This window comes from Salmo trutta, chromosome 8 (assembly GCF_901001165.1).
Source record: "Salmo trutta chromosome 8, fSalTru1.1, whole genome shotgun sequence".
Lineage (NCBI taxonomy): Eukaryota > Metazoa > Chordata > Actinopteri > Salmoniformes > Salmonidae > Salmo > Salmo trutta.
In genome coordinates, this window is record NC_042964.1 from 32,903,803 (window position 1) to 32,927,097 (window position 23,295).

Genomic DNA, 23,295 nt, shown 5'->3' on the forward strand with positions numbered 1-23,295 from the left:
TTGTATCCAAGCACAAGATCTGCTAGTACCTCAATATACATGCAGTATCCTGGGTGAACCTGCAGAGACCCCCCCTCCCCCTTTTTCCTCCCTCTCTCTTTCCTTATTTATGCCCCTCTTTCTCCTTCCCTATTTATCCCCCTCTTTCGCTCTCTCCTTTGCCTGCTGATGTCACCTACCGGCAGTATCTGGATCTCAGTCAGAGTGATAACTTTGACCACACAGGATTGACTCATGGCTCCGAGAGTGACGGCCTCCCCCTACAGAGACGACTCAAGGCAACAGAAGAAGAAGCGCTACCGCACTGCCTGTCTGTCAGGATCCCAGAAAGAGAAAAAGGAGAAGAAGAGAGGAGCTGCCATGTGCGCTTCCTGAGCTTTGCTGAAACTAACGTATGTCGTTCCAGGAAAGGAAGGTATGACACATCGGCTTTTTGGAGAGCGGGTCCGCTTCCTTTAAGTGTGTGTGGGCGTGCGTGAGCCGAGCACTCATCGCAAACCCTAACATTGGGTTAGGAAAAGGCCTGACTGTGGCAGAAATACAGATGGCAGTTGGTCTGAAGCAGACAGGGGGGGATAGGTCTGTGTTCCTGCCTCCGACTTGCCACACTTTCCTGCCTGAAACCCTTTCAGCTCTGATTAGCACATTCCTCCCAGGTTATCTCACTGACACTCACTTCCCCAGGAATCCCTTTACTACACACACACACACAAACACACACAGGTCTCACTGGGCATTCAGAAGGCGTTGTGCTTACCAGAACCTCTCTGTACCAGAAGTACTGAGGACAGCAAAGTGGAAGCTTGTGTGACTCAACCTCTTGACCCTGTAGCATTAGATAATGTCAAAACAATCAGCGAAAATGTCCAAGCCAACAAACACCTAGTCTGGGAAATGGATTCTTCCATTAGGGAACCATATTTCAGGAGTGAGACTGATAGTATTTCTTTGAAACGCTTCCTCTGCCAAATATTCTGCAAAAACATTTTGTTGTGTCTGTTTGTCACTATTGCTTAATTCTCCCTACTTCAGTCGATGTCAGCTGTATCAATATTTGTGATGATTGAACACCCTAATTCCTTTATGAACAGTTAAGTAAGCGTATCAGAGCTGAATTTATGTACAGTGAACGCAATAAGGGTTCAAATTACATTACAATGAAGCAGATAGCAAGCACATGGTCTTTGGAGTGCATGCTTAAAACTTAACACTTAAATGCTCAATTAAGGCCATGTCTCGCAGTGTCGTAAAGAAGCATGTTGTTGTGAATTCGTTTTCTGGTGGGAGGCTTGTTTGTGACGTAATAAACACACATGTCTCCGGGCCTGAACGGTTCATGATTTTATTATTGTGGGAAATCCTTAAGCTGATACCGTTAGGCTACTGGCCTTAGTGGAGTCATTGTGTTAACTGACCGTTTTAATTATCTGAGTAAATGAGCAGTCGAATTGAAGTGACACTTTAGCCAATGTTTTAGTATCATTTTGTTCTGCGTTTAGTGGACACATTTAGTGGACAGGAAGTTCTCAACTGGGAAGGAAGTTGGAGTTCTCAGACAAGTGCTTGTTCAGCTCCCTCTCTGTGTGTGTGTGTGTGTGTGTGTGTGTGTGTGTGTGTGTGTGTGTGTGTGTGTGTGCGTGTGCGTGTGCGCGTGTGTGTGTGTGTGAGCGTACCTTTGTATGACCCCTTATGCCTCCGTCTATTTTCGCCACTGCTGAAATTCCTGGCTGGCCACTTTCCATTCATCTTGGAGCCCATCCAGAATGCTCACCTTTGTTAGTCCCACACACCACAGCAGATATATTTAAAACATGAGCAAGGTACTTTCTGTAAGAGTTGGCCTGCTTCTGAGACAAGACTTCAAAGTCCTGCTCCCACATCTAAGGGCTGTTTTATCCTGCTAGAAAAGGAATGCATAATAGCCGCTGCACCTCCCTTTAATGATTCATATATAAATTAAATATTACAGCCATTTTAATGTCAGTGTTATATGTGTGCCTAACGGTTACATTCCGCTTGATGTTGGTATAGGGGTGGTATGTGCCTGTACTGGAAATGTTGACCTTGTATTCGTACGTTTCTTTACAATGCGCATGTACCGTAGCCTACGGTACATGGGGAATAGAGGGATGTCTACTGTGTAGATGGATATAATGTCGATTGGTTTTAATGAAGACTTGCCCGTCCGTACCAATCACAATATCTATTGTGCGACATACAAAATCCGACAGCATGCAGTAGATATTGTAAACTCTAATATGAGTGAATTAGGAACATCATTGCATTTCTCGAACGCGTGTAACATTTTAAGTGCGTGGATTTTTAATTCTAGATAAGCCTATAATTAGCTAATTAGCGGCAATATCATTTGTCCAACGCATATCTTTCAGTTTCTGTTTTAATCATCCGTAGCCTAAAGAGGTCATCGAACACTGACTGAATGACCCTTTGGCTAACTAACAGTACCATCCACACAGACTCACATGCACACATGCACACATACATATGCACCCCCCCCCCACACACACACACACTCATACACACCCACACTCACACGAATCGAGTCTTTTTTGAAGAAGAGGAGCAGCAACGTTACAAACTATTTCATACACTTTCTAATAGGTCCGTAGGGTGGAGAGGGGAGATGAACGAGACCGTTCTTCTTTAGTCATTTCGCAGGAGATGCAATTACGGCGAAATGGAGTAATGTGATTTTCGCTCCTTAAATCAATTAGCCCGGTCCTTCCCTGTCATGGATGACAAGAGGCTGTTCACAGGGACACCTGAGAGCTAAGGCATCTAAGGTCAACCTCCCCCCCCCCCCCCCCCCCCCCCCGCTTCCTTCTCTTTGCTCCTGTTTAAATGACTGAGATTAGAAGGTAGATTGGAAATTTGGAAGGTATGCCAATTTTCCTGTGAAGCTAGCAGCGCCAATGAGAGGCGTGCCTGTATGGATCTCCCTGTGATACGCTTGTCTTGAACTAGGGTAATGAGCTGCTATAGTAGGGGAGAGCCGGGCCGAAAATAACACTTGTATTTTTTTTCATAATTACTCAGAATATCGATAGAGCTCGAGACACCATATTTTATGACAACTTATATATGTCCTCTACCATTAGCAACTGTAATTTCATTTCTAGGGTAAATGAGTTTAAATGAAATAGACTGTCATGCCCTGATCTGTTTCACCTGTCCTTGTGATTGTCTCCACCCCCTCCAGGTGTCGCTTATTTTCCCTGGTGTATTTATCCCTGTGTTTCCTGTCTCTCTGTGCCTGTTCGTCTTGTATGTTCAAGTCAACCAGTGTGTTTTTCCTGTGCTCCTGCTTTTCTATTCTCTTTTACTAGTCCTCTTGGTTTTGACTTTGCCTGTTTTCTGGACTCCATTCCCGCCTGCCTGACCGTTCTGCCTGCCTTGACCTCAAGCCTGCCTGCCATTCTGTACCTCTGGAACTCTGAACTGGTTTTGACCTTTTGCCTGTCCACGACCATTCTCTTGCCTATCCCCTTTTGGATTGTTAATAAACATCTTGGACTCTAACCGTCTGCCTCCTGTGTCTGCATCTGGGTCTCGCCTTGTGCCCTTATTTAGACAGAGAATAGAACAACTGCACCGTTACTTTTGTACCTGTCGGTGGGGCGGGAGTAACACAGCCTTGGGACAGAATTAACTGCGGGTGAGAAGTGCAAATATCGGTCTTTTCTTCATGTTTCTGGTTTGTAATGCACGTTACTTTCAACAAAATGTTCTATCAGCCATCATTTCATGTTTGTGTCAATGTTGAATGATTAATGCTAAAGGTTCGTAATTTATGAAAATGAACCGTGCGTCAATATCGCAACGTTGCGCAACCACAATATTTTGCCTTCCAATATTAATCAGATTAAAATTGATCACCTAATAGCTACGTTAACCATCATTTCCTCGTCTCACGTTAACGGGAATGTAGATGTTTTTCACCATTTTCAATGACTTCATGCTTAGCCCTACCAATCAGGTGCGCTCCACCTTGTCATGCACGCTCCTGGTGTCTTGATAGAATAAAACATCTTTGTTCTCCTCACAGACAGACATAAAGGCACTGTACATGGGTTGAATGGGGTTTTCAGGTGTTTTTTTTATTCACTATGTTTTTGAAAAGGATGAGAGATGCTACTGAAAGGCTAAAGACATGCTGTTAAAATACTGCTGATTGTCTACAAATAGTTTGTTGAACACCTGTAGATGAACTACAGACAGACTTTGACATGTTACTGATAGTCCATCTGTAGATACTCTACAAACTATCCAAATAAAATGTTACTGATTTAGAGAAGCATGATCAACACCAACTACAGAATGCATCAATACAATTTGAGGGCTCAGAATGTCCCCTCAGTGTCCCTCTTGTCACAGAACATTTTACCTTTACAATTCAGTCATTTAGCAGGCGCTCTTATTCCGAGCGACTTGCAGGAGCAATTTGGGTTAAGTATCTTGCTCAGGGGAACATCGGCAGATGTTTCACCTAGTCGGCTCGGGGATTCGAACCAGCGCCCCTTCGGTTACTGGCCCAACGCTCTTACCCGCTAGGCTACCGTCAAATGGCTATAGATGTTCTTGTCATTGCTCAAGCACGAGCAGCTTTAACTTCAGGAGGTAATACTGTGACAAATCTGAATCATAAACCTCCCTGATGGTACTCACGAAACCCTCACCTCCCCCTGAATCACCAAATGGCCATCTCCCTTGCCACATGACTCCTCCATCCTCCCTGACCCTCAGACACAAAGCTGCCCAGCGCCACAGAGCAGTGGCTTATGGGTAAACTGCTGTGTCTGTGTCTACAGTTTTGAAGGGCATCTTTGTCCCTAACCCTGGTTGACCACTGGTCTGGGACTAAATGGATCCTCTTTATTGTTATCCTCTGGGTGATGTTAAGAGAAGTGGCGTCGCAGGCTACTTTAATCTGTGTTTTGGCAGAGAGTGAAGGGGAGTACAAAGCGGTCACTTCTGTAACATTGAGGTCCTAAGATATGCACTCAGTAAAGAGATGTCAATACCGTAACTCGAGTAGAGCACAATTTCATGGAACAAATGTACCCAAGTTTTTTTCACTTCCAAGCAATATACCTGTACAACAGAGGAGGCCGGTGTGATGAGCTATAGGAAGATGGGTTCCTTGTAATGGCTGGACTGGATCAATGGAACGGTATCAAACTGATCAAACATATGCAAACCACATTAATGTCGTCCAATTAATTCCAATCCAGGTATTACACTGAGCCCATCCTCCTATGGCTCCTCCTACCAGCCTCCACTGCTGTATGATATATTGGACATTTTCTGAAGTAGATGTTCCGATAGCAAAGTAGTAGTCTGAAAAATATGCATGTCAAAAGCAGACTGAATACTATCATTGTAGCACTGTATACCTAACGCAATGATATGTTCACTGATGGCCTTTCCATTGACATAATCTATTTTCACAAATTGATTGAATTTGAAGGGGGAAAAAGTGAAACACTATGTCTTATTGTAACCACTACCATTTTATTGTCCTACTTGATTTAATATTTTTCCACGTTAAGAGTCATAAGCATTTTATGCTCTTTTTAAAAAAAATATATTTAACTAGGCAGGTCAGTTAAGAACAAAGTCTTATATACGATGACGGCCTACCAAGAGGCAAAAGGCCTCCTGTGGGGACAGCCCTGGGATAAAAAAAAACACATCACGACAAGAGAGACATCACGACAAGAGAGACACCAGAACACTACACAAAGAGAGACCTAAGACAACAACACAGCATGGCAGCAACACATGACAACACAGCATGGCAGCAACACAACATTGTTTAAATTGTTATGCTGATAGTCAGGCTGAACACAACCACTGTACATTTAATGCAATAGGTTTTAACCAACCCTTGTTGGTCTGTCTTATTTCAGGAACAATTAGGAAAACAACGAGCTTCCACTCGTTGGTAAGATATAGGTAAGAGAATGGAAAGCAATTGGTCCATTTTGCACCAAATGTCAGGGTAGATGAAATGAGAGGGAACTATTAGCTGGCCTGTCATGGCTGTCTGGTTCTGGGAAGCTCACGCTGCTTTCCTATTGTTTTGATTTATCATCTACTCTGTGACTGAGGGAGAAAAGCTGACAGCTCACAAAAAAATGGTTTCGTTTCGACCAGGGTGATATTTACTGCGTGTTGTGAATAATCTTTTATTGATTCCTCCTATATCAGAGTTACTAAAAGCAGCCCTGCCGTACTGGTCGCATCCCTGCCGTACCTCCTCCCCCAACTGACCTTTTGGATCTCCCTGGAGTAAAATCCTCCTCCAAACTTTTGAATGTGCACAATAAGTATATATCTGGGCTAAATCTGCCATTCACCTTTCAAAACCTTTCACTCGATATATTCATTACCCCCCCTAATCTGATTGTGGGAAATTAAATAATGCAATAGCTGTTTAATGAGAACTAAGCAGAACATTTGATCAACTTTGACCTTACAGGAACAAATAATATGTGGTTTGTGTGTGGCGGACAAAGGCGCGTTTGTCCTGAGCGTCTTTGGTCCCCTGTCGTCGCACAGTTGGATGTTTAGAGGGGGAGAGGGAGACAGAGTGCACGTGCGCACAGGAGGGGGATCTGTGCTACCCAGAGGCACCCAGGCTGAGGTTAGAACCGTGAGCCAGTGAAGGCGTGAAGGATAGGGGGGAGGAGGTAGAGCAGATGGGCACCCTGTCCCCTGTCCTGTTACGAGGTGGTTACTGTGTTGTAGAAGCAAGGGGGAAACCCACATACAGTGTAAAGCAATTAGGATTTAAGAAAAGTTGCCAGATCGTAAATTAAAATCGTTGTGGTTATGCTCACAAGACACTGTTTGGATGCACTCAGATACTGTGAAAATGTTGTACGTACAAAAAGCCCATAAGTCATCTTAACAACTCCACATTCCCGACACACACAACAGCACACAAATCTCAACGCTCGCATTGCATAGCCCAGCTAAATGTTGTTTACACATAATCATATGTTACAGTCACTTTTATTACCCTTGTTAATTCTGATACATGCCATGTGTCATTTTGACAAATACTGTGACAAATGTTTTTTTTAGCCTGTCTTACCCAAGGGAATAATGACTGGATATACATTTTGCAAAACATCACAATCCTATTGCCCCGGGGATTTGTTGTTATGTGTCACACTCTTAGTAACCCATTTGCCTTCAGAAAGTATTCACACCCCTTGACTTTTTCCACATTTTGTTGTGTTACTGTCACGGTTGTTGTAAGAAACGGACCAAGGCGCAGCGCGTGTTGCGTTCCACATATTTAATTACAGTGAAACTTCTTCAACAAAACAATAAACAAGCAACAAAATGTGACTACGTGGTGCAACAAGCACAAAACCAAACAATATCCCACAAATACAAGTGGGAGAAATGGCTACCTAAATATGATCCCCAATTAGAGGCAATGTTAACCGGCTGCCTCTAATTGGGAACCATACAAAACACCAACATAGAAATATTGAACTAGAACACCCCCTAGTCACACCCTGACCTACTACACCATAGAGAACCAAGGGCTCTCTATGGTCAGGGCGTGACAGTTACAGCCTGAATTGAATAAATGTCGATTTTTTTGTCACTGGCCTTCACACAATACCCTATAATGTCAAATTGGAATTAGGTTTTTACACATTTTTACCAATTAATAAAATATTAAAATTTGAAATGTCTTGAGTCGATTGAGTTGGTATGGAAAGCCTAAATAAATAAATATTTAGGCCTAAATAAATAAGCCTAAAATTTGCTTCAAAAGTCACAGAATAAGTTGCAATAATAGTGTTTAACATGATTTTTGAATGACTACCTCATCTCTGTACCCCACACATAGAATTATCTGTAAGGTCCCTCAGAAGAGCAGTGAATGTCAAACACAGATTCAACCACAAAGACCAGGGAGGTTTTACAATGCCTCACAAAGAAGGGCACCTATTGGTAGATGGGCAAAAAAAAAAGCAGACATTGAACATTCCTTTGAACATGGTGAAGTTATTAATTACACTTTGGATGGTGTATCAATACACCCAGTCAATACAAAGATACAGGCGTCCTTCCTAACTCAGTTGCCGGAGAGGAAGGAAACAGCTCAGGGATTTCACCATGAGGCCAATGGTGACTTTAAAACAGTTACAGAGTTTAATGGCTGTGGTGGGAGAGAACTGAGGATGGATCAACAACATTGTAGTTACTCTACAATATTAACTTAATTGACAGAGTGCAGAATATAAATATTCCAAAACATGCATCCTGTTTGCAACAAGGCACTAAAGTAATACTGCAAAAATGTGGCAAACCAATTAACCTTTTAACCTAAATACAAAGTCTTATGTTTGGGGCAAATCCAACAGAACACATTACTGAATACCACTCTACATATTTTCAAGCATAGTGGTGGCTGCATTATATTATGGGTATGCTTGTATTCGTTAAAGACTGTGGAGTTTTTCAGGATAAAAAATATATGGAATGGATCTAAGCACAGGCAAAATCCTACAAAGTATTGACTCAGGCATGTGAATACGTATGTAAATGAGATATGTCTAAAACATGTTTTTACTTTATCATTATGAGGTATTGTGTGTAGATGGGTGAGATAATAAATATTTTTAATCCAGTTTGAATTCAGGCTGGAACACAACAAAATGTGGAATAAGTCAAGAAGTATGAATACTTTCTGAAGGCACTGTAATTGACCTCTGTATTTTGTTTGTTTTACTGGCTTTAATTGTACTCTACTATCTATTAAAGTTCTATAAATACTTACAACTTGGCATGCATTCTTTCCACTGACAACAGACAGGGGGATGTAATGAACCATAAACTATCCCCAAAGTACTCTACTATAGATCATAACGGTACTGTTATAACTTAATCAAATAGATTGTAATATTCAATCATTTCTTTATAGATTAATACATTAATTGTCCAGGCCAGTCTGCTTTAAATTGGATCAATGGCCCCCCTTTTTTCTTAATTGATTAATCATCTCAGCCTGAGTTTAATTTGATATTGAAGAAGACGAGGCCCCCAGAGCGAAGAGTACAAAGTACACCACTGTGCCAGCCTCCCTTGGCCGGCCTGTCAAAGAGGGGCCTTGTCTCCCCCTGTCCTGTCGTGGGTCTCCGTCCCCTGTCCCAGTCCTATCTCTTTAGGACCTGATCCAGGATCGAGCGCCAAGATAGTCACGGAGGAAATATACAATGATTTGTTAGACATCAGATAAGTTCCGTTTCTCATCTCGGCGAATCAGCTGTATTCTTAGCCTGTCTGCGTGTAGAGGAGAAGCCACTTTTCTTTTTAAGTTCTCCTCGCTTCTAAAACCCTCTCATGACCAACTGATCTACTTTGATTTGTATGCATACAGTAGCAGGTGTAGGCTAGCACAATCTATACCAGCACAATATACTGGTGTCCCGCGGATCAGTTTCGTAAAAACGAATGTAAAAACTGTTGGGGGTCTCAATTTACGGTTGAGAGTTAGAATAGTAGAATACACAGGGTGCAATTTCTAAATGTGGTTGTGCATCGACAGTTTTTCTGTTTCACTAACAGTCGCTCATTTAGCCCACGTCAGCTAAATTAGTTTAGATTGGTAAATTAGTCTAGCGTCCAGCGATCTAAATTTGGTCGAATTAGCAAACATTTCTCTCCACCCAATTGCTGCAAAACTGCAAAATCTTCTCTCTGCCCCATGGCAAAATGTGTAGAATTGCAAGTATTTAACTCTAAAACTTCTTATTTTTTCCTCCATGGATGGGGGTATGCAGAGTTCCGATTTTTTTGGTGGCCCCCACCCCCATCAACGTTGCCCATCCCTGATCTATACCATAGCTATTGCACGATAACAAGAACAATCACAGGGATTCCAATCTGCAAAAACAATAAATTATCGGAGGTTCTCTTTAATCTTAATCTCACAATAGGATAACAGCTGAGATGTTTTTGACTTCGCTCAAGCCCACTGAACCCTGAGTACTAACTGCCCTGACAGTTCAAATGGTGTTCCATGTGATGTCAGAGTGGGTCAGCTCAGCAGTAAGCCTCTAAACCCTTTAAAGGTGTAACATAGCAATCCTTAAGGAGGTCCAACAGTTGTTTCAGCCTGGTCTTTTTAATGTTACAAGGGACGGCTAATAATCCCAGCGTTAACTCTAGCACTACCAGAGCACAGAACATTCCTGAGATGTTTCTCACCACCTCTTCACTCCCCCTTTTCCTCTCACTTCTCCCCATCACCTCTCTCCCCCCCCACCTCTCTCCCTCCATCTCTCTCCCCTTTCTTTCGGGCTGAGCGTTACTATGATCTGATGTGCAGCGGAGAGAGACGGAAAGAGAGAGAAAGAGAGCGAGCACCTGTGTGAGGCTAATATGACATGGCACCAGTCTTTTCATCACAGCGGGGTGCCCTCCAGACCAAAAGACTGACTTTAGACTTATTAGGATATTAATTGCTTGACATGGCACACCCAGGCAATGGTACTATGGAAACCTTTTAACAGCAAATAAAGCACAGATTCCAAAAAAGAAAGAAACGTGAGTTGTAAGAGATTAGATTCAAACAATAACAAGTGCCGAGGTAATTTTTATTTTTTTACAACAACCTATCACGTGTCTTCTGCTTGAAAACTCGGGTTAAGGCAATTGAGTTAAACTCTCCTACACTCTTCTCTCCGCCGCGGTATGTAGCGTGCGTTGGGCTAATTACACGTAATCTGATGTTTCGGTTCCTTCTGAATTGTGTCCTTTGACACGGAATGCCATCTGCAAACACAGTCAGAGACACCTGATAGTAGGGATAGGTGAATGGGGCTCAGTGTTTTCCCTGTGTGGAATGTACTACCGTACACACGCTCTTTCAGCGCCACGGTTAGCACCAGAATAGTAACACCAGTATAGGTTGTGTATTGTGACTAACCCTCACTGGTGGTACTGCAAGATACACACCTCTGTCTGTCATCAGGCAACACAGAGTATGTGAACCTGATGTTGTCCTCAGTTTGAGTTGATAACAGGCCTACTTTACATTTTTAAATTTGAGTCATTTAGCAGACGCTCTTATCCAGAGCGACTTACAGGAGCAATTAGGGTTAAGTGCCTTGCTCAAGGGCACGTCGACAGATTTTTCACCTAGTCGGCTCGGGGATTGGAACCAGCGACCTTTCGGTTACTGGCCCAACGCTCTTAACCAATAGGCTATCTGCCACACCAATCTATGATTCTCTTTGCATGATATGTCTCTCAAAATATTTTCTTTGTTGTTTTTGTTGTTTTCTGTAAAAGGTGACCTCGGTGTAAAGACGAAAGCTCAGAAAACCTTCTAAATACTCAGGTTGTAGCCTTTACTATAGCTTTCCCCTTTAAAGAAAATACAGTTCTCGAAATGCCACAACTCTCTCCCTCTTCTACTTGTTCTATGACCATGTGTGTATTACATGGTCGTTAGACTACTAGTTTAATCATAATATTACAGTAATCATGTAGCCATAACAATGCTGACGTCACCAGACTTTCCCGTGCACATGCTGTCGATCTCGTAGCCTGTTATCCTAACTCAACGATGCGTCTCACCCTACAGGATAACTACACTGCAGGAGAAAATGAGCGGTCATGATAAGAGCATGCCAGAGATGATTATCTATAGACCAAGTGGTTGGGCCTTGGCCAAGGGATATGTATCTTATCATCAGAGTTCCTTAAACTTTGATGATCCTTTCCTGGCCTTGTGTACAATACAGTTGCTTAATCTGAAAGTGAATTCAATTGTTACAGCTTTGCATACACGTGGTCTATTCATGTACTCTATTGAAAATGTTATTTGTGAATTGGTAAAATGCCCGTAGTTCTCAAAGAGTGATGCCATATTATATTATTAGTACCATTTGATAATTATTGTTATTTATTCTACATTATTTCTAATCTAACTTTGGAATGAGTGACGAAAACAAAACACAGCTAGAAACAGCATTTCCGTTTGACTTACCTGTCCACACCAATTATATTCCAGCATAATGGCAATCGCTTGGTAGTAGCAGTGTTTGTTCCGTTTTAAACTGTTCTTAAAATATGGTGGCCACTCTGACTCTTCGGTTCTGTATCTGTACAACTCCTTGCTTTTCCCTGGGCGTTGTTGGCTAATAATGTCGTCAGGTCTCGGGGGGGGGGGGGGGATAGCTAGCTTAGCACTCACCCATCAACATGGCACAGCCCAGCTCAGCACAGCTTAACCACTACCACTGTTGAAAGTTTTGCACTCCCAGAGCTTACGACCTGTTGATAATGAACCTGAACCCATTATTTTGAGTCAATGAATTGAAAGAAATAGGGCAAAGAACGAAAGCCACCGGGCCAATTACCGGCCCGCTTTGATGTATTACGCCGCCCGTGCTCCTCACCCAAACCGCTCCACGTCTTTTGTCTTTATCCCCTCTGTTATTCATTAATTATTCTGACTGGGGTCAAGGGTCACATGGCTAATTGTGCAGACCATCTTACTTTGAGGATGGTGGGGATTCTGCCTACTAACACTGACACTCTCCCTCCCTGTGCCTAGCCACCTTGCATTATGCCAATTAATCCAATTCTTAATTTTTTTTAAAATCTTTTCCTTTTTCTCCTGGCCCCCCCTTTGTTTCATTTGGGTTCTCGTTCTTAATCTTTAGGGTTCGTAGGTTCCACAACAACAATACCCCTCTCCCCCCTCACTTATCTGGGGGTCATTGTGGTTGGTGATGTTAACGGGGGAATTGACAATTTAGACCAGGGGTGTGCAAAAGTTTTAGCACGGGCCTGATTTTTGTTGTTGTTGTCCAAAGCAATTTGCAGACCAGAAAAAGGGCAGTATATAGTATATTTATCATTTCTACGTACTTTCTATCTAGTGTGGCCCGCTTGCCGTAGTTTTCCCACCCCTGGTTTAAACCCTCTCTAATTCAGAGGACAGACCAGGGGGCAGACATACCATTTGAACTTTAAATGTCTCTGACAGGAGGGATAAACTCTCTGTGTGTAATCATTCATGACCATTTTAGCATTTAAAGACTTTTATCCAAAGTGATGTAGTTTGTTACGTAACAAATTCAAACCCACAACTCCTGCTTCAACCAGCCATTCAAGACACTCTCTGTCCCTAACCTTGATTCCCACAAGTCAAACCCAGCTAAAACTACATGGCTCTCCACAGTGGACTTTGCTTGCTCTTTCCTTTTCATTTCCCACAGCTGAATGAAGGGTTAACCGCCCTGAGCTCTGTCACAGTTTGAGCCAGTTAACAGCCTGTTGGAAAGGCCACACTTGATTTATGGTATAGATAGATAGTATAGATAAAGTATAGTCAATCACATTGTTGTCTGTCTGTCTATCCTACCAAGTAAGATACTAAACCCCACAATACGTGGGTTGTGCACTTCAGAAAAGAATGGACTCCTCTAACTCCTCTGTTGCCAGATATAAATCAGACTGGAACCAAGCTAGAATGGAATAGGCCTATCCCTATTGGACTGCAAACACTGAGAGACATTCTTCTTACTCCCTTTCATTTTAATTGAATTAAACCCTTATTTATACAGGATAGTCTCATTGAGATAACATCTCTTTTGCTAGAGAGACCACCTCCAACAGAAGCACTGATTTGACATTGTACTGTAACTGATAATATTGGGATCCAATGCTATGGGCTCCCCTCTTACTGCTGCAGGTCAAGTCATACACCCTCAACATCACAGAGGATTCCATGTAAATAGAAGAAACAAAGGACATATTATCCTAGTCGTGAAGGCCATGGCGGAGGAGAGGGGCCGTCATCTGTTAAGCCACCCGTGTCAATGTGATTAGGTCGGAAAAGACGGCAACTCAGTATTTTATTGTCTGTTGGGGCCACTTTATCTCTCCCTCCATCTGAAAGCGTGAATACGGAGATGTCATGTCCTTATCTGGAGATGATGGGTGAGGGAAGTAAAGTTTTCATGGGCGATTCTATAGCTAGATCATGTACTTTTATTTATATGTATAAAATATACAGGAGTCCACAGTGCAGCACCCACCAATGGAATTAGTGTGAGGATTTGAATTAGCTCGGTAATTGCTGTTGTTTTTTTGCCTGTAAGCTCTTTAAACACTTAGGGGATTTAAGGGATTGTTCTAAGTAGACTGTAGAAAAGGAGAGTTGTGAATTTTATGGTTCTATGTTGGGCCAGTCTTCCGTGCTTAGTGAAAGGTCACATTCTTTTAAACCTGTTATATTATTTCAGGATGTCGTTAAACCAGTTTGCCTTTTTATTGAGGGATTTTAAAATTGAAGTTAGTTGCGTATAATTTAAATATGCTTATATAAGATATTGCATATCTCATACTTCATCATTAATTGTATTTTAGGTTTTTATTTTCAAGTTTTTTTGCATCTCCAAAACCAGATTAAGATTTGTATTTATTTTCGACTTCATTGGACTTTAAGAAGATGTGTTCTTTCTATGTCAGCTAGTCCTCTAAATGCTCCCTTAGTTGTCTAGTGACGGAAATCCCAGACCTAGGGAAAGGGGATACCTAGTCAGTTGCGCAACTGAACGCATTAGACCGAAATGTGTCTTCTGTATTTATCCCAACCCCTCTGAATCAGAGAGGTGTACGGGGCTGCCTTAATCGGCATCCACGTCATCGGCGCCCGGGAAGCAGTTATCGTGGGGGTTAACTGCCTTGCCCAAGGGCAGTACGGCAGATTTTTCCAACTTACCAGGAATCAGCAACCTTTCTGTTACTGGCCAGGCAACCTGCCACCCTGGCAACAGCCCGTCTGCCTAGGGAGACTAATAGTTGTCTGTCATGAACAGACAGACGTGTCTCTAATCTCACCCCATGGAACTACTGTGTAGCACTGCTAGCCTGGTCTCCATGGCTGTCCTCTTCAAAGGGAGTCTGTGTAGCCCAGAACCCCTGGCTAAGACCAGTCTCAGACTGGTCCCTGTCCCCTCTCCAAAGGTTAGTTCCTGCGGCAGTGTCTGTCCTGACGCCACTGGTAATAGGTGTGTCCTGGTTTGGCCTAGTTAACTTGGTGGCCGGAGAGGGGAGATGGGGCTGAAGGGACGAGGGGGAGGGGGCAAAATTACACCAAATGATGACAGGACACAGTGGGTCTGTGTGAGGGAGTTGTTTCTTCTCTCGCTTCTCATCCTCTTTAGATAGGAGCAGGTCAGAGGTGACTAGGGAGGAGAAGATAAGATCACGCTAGGGTCTTTCATGAGGCCACTGATGCATTTGACCTGGTGGTGTTAACAAATCGAGATCAACTCTGCTTCTGTCATGAACGATTAGGAAAAATGTGTCTGCTTTGCCGTTTAGAACGTAGGGAAATTATGAAACGTTAAGGGCTTTGCTCAAGCAAGTCCTATTTCTCTAAAGTATGATCAGCATGAAATGGGCTCCAGGTTCATATTGTCCATGTGTACATGAACATGACACAAATAATAGAGCATTTGTCCCTTGTGTGGTCCCTTTGATGAGCACAGGATCAATCCAATAATCAGACAGGAACGTCACCATCCACCAACGGCCCCCACCTCAAACCCCTCACTAGTACCATAACCCCTTCAAACCCACCACCACACCCTCCCACCACTGAGTCCTGATCTCCCTCTCAGCACCTCTAGCCTCCAGAGACCCCGGCCTCACCCCTCTCTCATTATAAAACAGATCCCAAATCAGCAGGGGGGCAGATCTCCTCTGGCCTTACTAGCCACTGCTCACCGCTCACTGCTCCAGCCACACACTACTGGACTAACTGGTTGCTTATTCTATTTCATGCATTGTACCATTGTACCTTTTCTTTTGAATCCTATTAGTGGCTGAACTTGGTTTAACTGAAAAAGACTGACGACTTCACTCAATTAGCCGTAATAGGATTAACCGCTGGTATGGGCCGGGAGGTTTAAATAGGAATGGAATTTTGGCAGACACCTGCTACATGCACTGCATTAATCTCATAACGTCTAGTATGTGGGGGCCACTTGTTAATGGGGGCCAGGGATGCCAGTGTTCCAGTGTGCAGTAGGCCCTGTGTGTATGTGGATGATGGGGCAGGGATCTGAGAGTTGGCAGAACACACTGAAGGCCGTCCCTGTCCCCAGCCCCAGCCTAGGCCGGTGAGGCTGCCAAGAACCCATCTGTGGGAGGGAGGAAGAGAGGGAGGGATAATACAATGACTTTATTAGGAGGAAGAGGTGAGGGTGGGGCTCAGGACTGGGACTCTCTCTCTGTGTGTGTGTGTGTGTGTGTGTGTGCCTGCGTGCGTGCGTGCGCGTGTGTCACTTAGTAGGCTACCTGTGTATGTTCGTCCACTCCAAAATAATTCCAGCATCCAAACAGTGCACTGTGCACCCATTTGATACATGGAAAGAGACATCTGTTACAAAACATCAAAAAGTGATTCGCCAAAATACGTTTTTTGGTAGAAAGAAAAGGCTGGACATATGGGACTGCCCCGGGATAACGTGTTGTTATTATTATTGTTAACCTTTATTTTGACAGGGAGTCAATGCCGAGACCAAGGTCTCGTATAGCACCACAATACACGTCACAATACAATAAACACATTAAACTACACGTAATTATACACGACAATATACAAAGATCAAAACACAATCCTAAAAAACAGACACATTCTTCAGTAAAAAGGTGACTATTTCCCGAGGGGGCGTAATACACAACGTTTAAATGCTGTTACGAATCACATCCGGAAATCTCCAAATGTCAAACAAGGCCTTTGCTTTAATGTATAGGGAGTATTAATACTGGAATGGATGTTTTACATGCGAATGGAAAAAGTGTATTTCCTTCTTTTATCAATCTGGGGAGGAAAGTACAGTATGAGATATACAGTACCAGTCAAAAGTTTGGACATCACCTACTCATTCCAGGGTTTTTCTTTATTTTACTATTTTCTACATTGTTGAATAATAGTGAAGACATCAAAACTATGAAATAACACATATGGAATCCTGTAGTAACCAAAAAAGTGTTTTTATATATATATATCTTCCGAACACCAGCTTCCATATACAACAAAGTACATTATGTATTTTTGGGTTTTCCCTTTATCCACTTAGAGGGATTGGATCAGAATCATGTGCCAGGGGAATCCACATCTACTCAACAGTGTTTCTCCATATGGTAGATGGACTGTTTCCCTGACACAGTATTCTGGCCAGAGACAAGAAACCTAAAAAAGCTGAGTAGCCTAGGTATAGTTCAAAGATGCTACAGTACTGTATAGTAATTGCAACTGGCCCTCAGGTCTCCCAGGCAGGCTCAGAGTGTGTGTAGGCCTACACTATAAAAGCTCTTCTGTTGAACCCCAGCTGCCCTGGTTGTGGGACTTTAATACCCTACCTCTGGCTCTTCCTTTGGATTCATCCCAGCAGAGATGGGGTCTGGACTGGAGTCTGTAGATACATAGATAGACGCCCTCATACTGACTGCAGGCCTAGTGGGCCACAGCACGACACCCCCAGGCACCGCACCAGCCCAGATGGGTGGTCTGGCCCAATCACTGCCTGCATCTCTGTGGCTTAGCATGTAAGGAGCCTAGCTATCCCCCCTAATTACACCTCCCCCCTTTCCTACACCCAGCCCCTCAGTGGGGTCCATATGCCTGTCAGCTTTGGGCCCCCCGCCAACCCCTCCACCTCCACCTGCCCTGAGACAGTCAACATCAGGCATAATCAGGCTCACAGCAGGGGCTGCTTGTACATACACACTGCTGGATTCCCATCCATCCCCCATGCCCCCAGCAACCTTAGGGGAGACCCTACTTCTGATAGGATCGACCTTCTTGGTTCTTGGTACACACAAATAAATACACAGGTGTATACACACACACTCTTTATCGCTCTTTCTCGTTCTCTCTCACACACACACACTCAGTGGCACACACATCGAGATGCAGGTAAGGCCCTAGCTCCCCTGAACCAGACACACTTTAACACATGAAAGGCCTCCTGCAGACCAGAGAAAACAGAATTGCTGCTTTGAAGTTTCCCTGACTTCTCCCCAACACCGGGTGAAAGTCTGATTCGTTTCTTGCTTTGGGTAACCTGTCTTGGCCAACTGTAACTGAGCTGGGAGTTATTCGACTTCATAGACAATAGCCCCAACATCCCCAAACTGGGAAATATAAACTCTCAGTTGCATAGCTAGAAGCCAGGGGAGGAGAGAGAGGAAAAAAACTCAAAAGAAACCGGATTTAGTGTTAGTACAACCAAAATAAACGCACACACACACACACATGTTAACCCTGAAAGCTATAATTCCAGTGACATGTCTTGGCTCAGTGGTCCATCAGCACTTTGTGAGGAGGACTTATTCTCAGGGAAAATACTGGCCAAATCCTGTGGAACAGAATTCCTGAGAAATGGACCCTTGAAACACAAAGAGACTTTTTGGGTGGTTCCTGGCTCAAATGTGCGGACATCGGCATGCCTTTTTAAACACATCATGAGATGAAGTATTGATGGCAGAGCAGAGACAGCCAGAACGCACGGACAGACACACACACACTCAGCCAAGTCTCACACAACACACTCATCCATTGCTTTCCTCTCAAAGTTTTGTTTGATATGGGGTGTCTAATCCAATCAAAATACAGATTCCACCACCACCACCGGGCCAGGGACAGTAACAACACATTCCTTGAACAGAGCTAGGGGCCTCACCTCGGTTGCTCTAGTTGCCTACCTAGCCATATTGAGCTCCAGAATGTGACAGGATCATGAACGATGAGCATCATTCACCTTGTTGATTTATGAATGAAAAGGATTTGTGTGCCTTCACTGATACAGCCATACTTTACAACAGTCGACCGGAACTGGTCGATCTCCGAGGCATTCCTATTCCATCGTCAAACATTCTGTATAAAAACCCAACGATAAATCATCAATGTTTTTTTTTTTTGTCTCCCGTTGTTGGCGGTAGGTGTACCCAATTCAGCTGCCCTGCGCGCCGGGTATGAGAAATGTTCCAATTTTGAACCATTTCATGTGTCTGAAGGTACAACCTCTGACTTCACTGCAGGCCAGGAGAGCAAATCAAGTGCACTAGGCCTACTGCTGGCCAATCGGATGGCTCAGATTACCGTGTCGGCAGTGACGTAACAGGCATAAAAAAAAGCTACAGCAAAGTTGATACTTTTATATGCCATAAAATGCATGTTCTTCCTACTTCCACTCAGACAACAACCAGCACTGTAATGAATGAGTAGCAAAGTGTATCGATAGGCTTGCGTTGTTATTATTAGTGGCTTGGGTCTTTTTTAATAGTGAAGAATATCACTTTCTCTGTTCATTGGAGTAACAACAGGTATTTGTGCATGAGGCAGGATTAATGCGGTGCAACTCAAATTTCGTCATCAGCCGGAAGACGGTGTCCCTTTTTGGTCAGTGTCAGCAGAGGAAAGGGAGAGCGGAGGAACGTTGAGAGGCGGACACTCACATGCTGACCAGACCTCTCGCTCGCATGTTGATTTTGTCCATGCACACCAGACGCGATCAGGACACACAGGTTGAAATATCAAAACCAACTCTGAACCAACTATATTAATTTGGGGACAGGTCGAAAAGCATTAAACATTTATGGCAATTTAGCTAGCTAGCTTGCTGTTGCTAACTAATTTGTCCTGGGATATAAACATTGGATTGTTACTTTACCTGAAATGCACAAGGTCCTCTACTCCAACAATTAATCCACAGATGAAAGGGTAACGTTAAACCGAGTTCGTTTCTAGTAATCTCGCAAACTTCAGGCTTCTTTGGACTTTATATGGTGGTTGGCAACCAACTTTAAGGTGCATTACCACTACCAACTGGACTGGAGTGTGGACCTCAGTTCATCTTTCAATCACCCACATGGGTATATGCTCCTAAAAACCAATGAGGAGATGGGAGAGGAGGGACTTGCAATGTGTGAAGCGTCACAAATAGAACCAAGTTCTATTTTAGCGCCTGGCTACACAGACGCTTGCGAGCAGTGGGGGTGCAATGATTGAATAACATATATGTGCAAATGTATTTTGCAGGGCACGCGACGCAAGTGGTGTGGTCAGCATGTCAGTCTGCTGCTCTCTCCCTCCACTGAGACTGACCATCAGATGCAGGGACCTTCAGCCCAGTAAAGTACAAATGACAAGCTAATTATTTAAATGTATGCGCACTCAGCTGTGCCTCACAAGTAATACAACAACTGATTGATCTATTACCGGTGTGATCATATAGCCAATGTCAAATTTTGAAATATAATTTCAAAAAATGTCCCGAACAACAATGCATTGGCAGGGCAATTAAAACAAAGCCAGTATACAGTGATAAGGTATTGGACCTATAGCTTACTGCACGAACTTCATTGCTACAGTACAGTTCTTAATTGGTTAATGTTGCATAGGCTTACGTTTTTTAAGTCATGTTAAAAAAAAAATGGAGTAGTAGATCCCGGCATGCATTTTGACTCAGAAAGTGATCTTGGCTCAGAAAGTGATCTTGACTCAGAAAGTGATCTTGACTCAGAAAAGGTTGGTGACCACTGCTTTACAATGTTCAGTAGATGTGTCAATCAAACACATAGGCTGCACATACAGTTGAAGTCGGAGGTTTACATACACCTTAGCCAAATACATTGAAACTCAGTTTTTCACAATTCCTGACATTTAATCCCAGTAAAAATTCCCCGTCTTAGGTCAGTTAGGATCACCACTTTATTTTAATAATGTGAAATGTCAGAATAATAGTAGAGAGAATGATTTATTTCAGCTTTTATTTCATTCATCACATTCCCAGTGGGTCAGAAGTTTCCATACACTCAATTAGTATTTGTTAGCATTGCCTTTAAATTGTTTAACTTGGGTCAAGCGTGTCGGGTAGCCTTCCACAAGCTTCCTACAATAAGTTGGGTGAATTTTGGCCCATTCCTCCTGACAGAGCTGGTGTAACTGAGTCAGGTTTGTAGCTCACACATGCTTTTTCAGTTCTGCCCACAAATTTTCTATAGGATTGAGATCAGGGCTTTGTGATGGCCACTCCAATACCTTGACTTTGTTGTCCTTAAGCCATTTTGCCACAACTTTGGAAGTTTGCTTGGAATCATTGTCCATTTGGAAGACCCATTTGCGACCAAGCTTTAACTTCCTGACTGATGTCTTGAGATGTTGCTTCAATATATCCACATACTTTTCCCTTCTCATGTTGCCATCTATTTTGTGAAGTGCACCAGTCCCTCCTGCAGCAAAGCACCCCCACAACATGATGCTGCCACCCCCGTGCTTCACGATTGGGATGGTGTTCTTCGGCTTGCAAGCCTGCCCCTTTTTCCTCCAAACATAACGATGGTCATTATGGCCAAACAGTTCTATTTTTGTTTCATCAGACCAGGGGACATTTCTTCAAAAAGTATGATCTTTGTTCCCATATGCAGTTGCAAACTGTAGTCTGTCTTTTTTTATGGTGGTTTTGGAGCAGTGGCTTCTTCCTTGCTGAGCGGCCTTTCAGCTTATGTTGTACTGGGATTGATTTGCACTTTTCGCACCAAAGTACGTTCATCTCTAGGAGACAGAACGCGCCTCCTTCTTGAGCAGTATGACGGCTGCATGGTCTCATGGTGTTTATACTTACGTACTATTGTTTGTACAGATGAACGTGGTAACTTCAGGCGTTTGGAAATTGCTCCCAAGGATGAACCAGACTTGTGGAGGTCTACAATTTTTTTTCTGAGGTCTTGGCTGATTTCTTTTGATTTTCCCAGGATGTCAAGCAAAGAGGCACTGAGTTTGAAGGTAGGCCTTGAAATACATCAACAGGTACCTCCAATTGACTCAAATTATGTCAATTAGCCTATCAGAGCTTCTAAAGCCATGACATAATTTTCTGGAATTTTCCAAGCTCTTTAAAGGCACAGTCAACTTAGTGTATGTAAACTTCTGACCCACTGGAATTGTGATACAATGAATTATTAGTGAAACAATCTGTCTGTAAACAATTGTTGGAAAAATGACTTGTGTCATGCACAAAGTAGATGTCCTAACCGACTTGCCAAAACTATAGTTTCTTAACAAGAAATTTGTGGAGTGGTTGAAAAACGAGTTTTAATGACTCCAACCTAAGTGCATGTTAACTTCTGACTTCAACTGTAAGTAAAGAGTTGTACATCCCCCCCATGTGAGAAATTGAACAAGAAGGTTGTCCATACCTTCCATGTGTTGTGTGGTTGATACCAGGCTGGAGGCTGCTGCTCTGTGTAGTACGCCCCCAGGTATGGGCATGGAGGGCGGGCAGGCCGGGTTGGACAGGCAGGATGAGGAGGGTAGAGGTAGGGCCGGTGCTGCTGGGGCCAGGTATGGGGGTGGGGAGGTGGTCCTGGTGGGCCCAAGTATTCCTGCTTCACCCCCTCAGGCTGTCCCCTTAGTTGACCCCTCACCAGCTGCACCACAGGCGGATCAGTCGGGGAATCGAACATGGCTCTCCACGAATGGTCTTGTCTGGGTCGAAGAGAAACAGGACAGACAAGGGCCTATACAGTCATTAAGCCACTCTGTAATGTTTGCCCCTGCCCACCTTGCTCACCAAATATCCATATGGGGCCATGGGGTCATGTTTGCTGGGTAATGTCCTTGTCTCTTCCCAAAGCTACTAAATCTTTTAGGAGATCATGAGAGTGTCACTGTAGTAATAAAGAGCATCATGTTCTGTATAAACCATCGAAATTACCGCGGCATACTGAATTCAGTTGATACATAAACTAAATCAAGCTGGGCAATTGAATTGGGAAAGCAAGTCTGCCAACAAACCAATGTTATCAGTAAATAACGAGAGCTAACTGCAAGTGACCTAAAGTGACATATTGGGGAGTATTCATCCAAATCATGCTTCAGTGCAGTGGGCCTGTCTGTAAACAGTGTAATAAATTTAAATGCCATGTTTTACTTTATGTTGTATAGTCCCACAGAGAGATTGTACGTCAACAAGTCAATATGGGGCCTTTCTCAGTAGTACACATGCGTCAAATAATTGGCCCTAACCATACATAACATACAAGTTGACAGCTTTCATTTTCCTGGTGGTTTTGTTTAGATATGGAGTCGGGCAACTTCTGCCTACATTGTTAATCACCTGTGGCACAAATGAGGACCCCTCAGCCAGATTCTGCTACCCTGGCCCATGCCTGTCTGAATGTCCGCGTGTCATCCCTATGTGTTCCCCATTAGAG

The 23,295-nt window shown here is 43.4% G+C and overlaps 1 protein-coding gene across 3 annotated transcripts in view; it reads right to left on the minus strand.

The window, feature by feature from the left end:
• LOC115198711 (transcription factor EC) overlaps positions 1–22,359 on the minus strand; it is a 36,099-nt gene extending 13,740 nt beyond the window's left edge. The window contains exon 1 of one of the 3 annotated variants that reach the window (XM_029760891.1): positions 22,279–22,359. Coding sequence is in view for 2 of the 3 variants with exons in the window: in XM_029760886.1 (XP_029616746.1) it covers positions 180–236 (57 nt within the window). In the remaining variant the exon portion in view is untranslated. Of the gene's footprint in view, positions 1–179; positions 428–22,278 lie in introns of those variants that run through there. The other 2 variants (XM_029760886.1, XM_029760889.1) reach the window with 2 other exon arrangements.
• Positions 22,360–23,295: the final 936 nt, after the last annotated feature.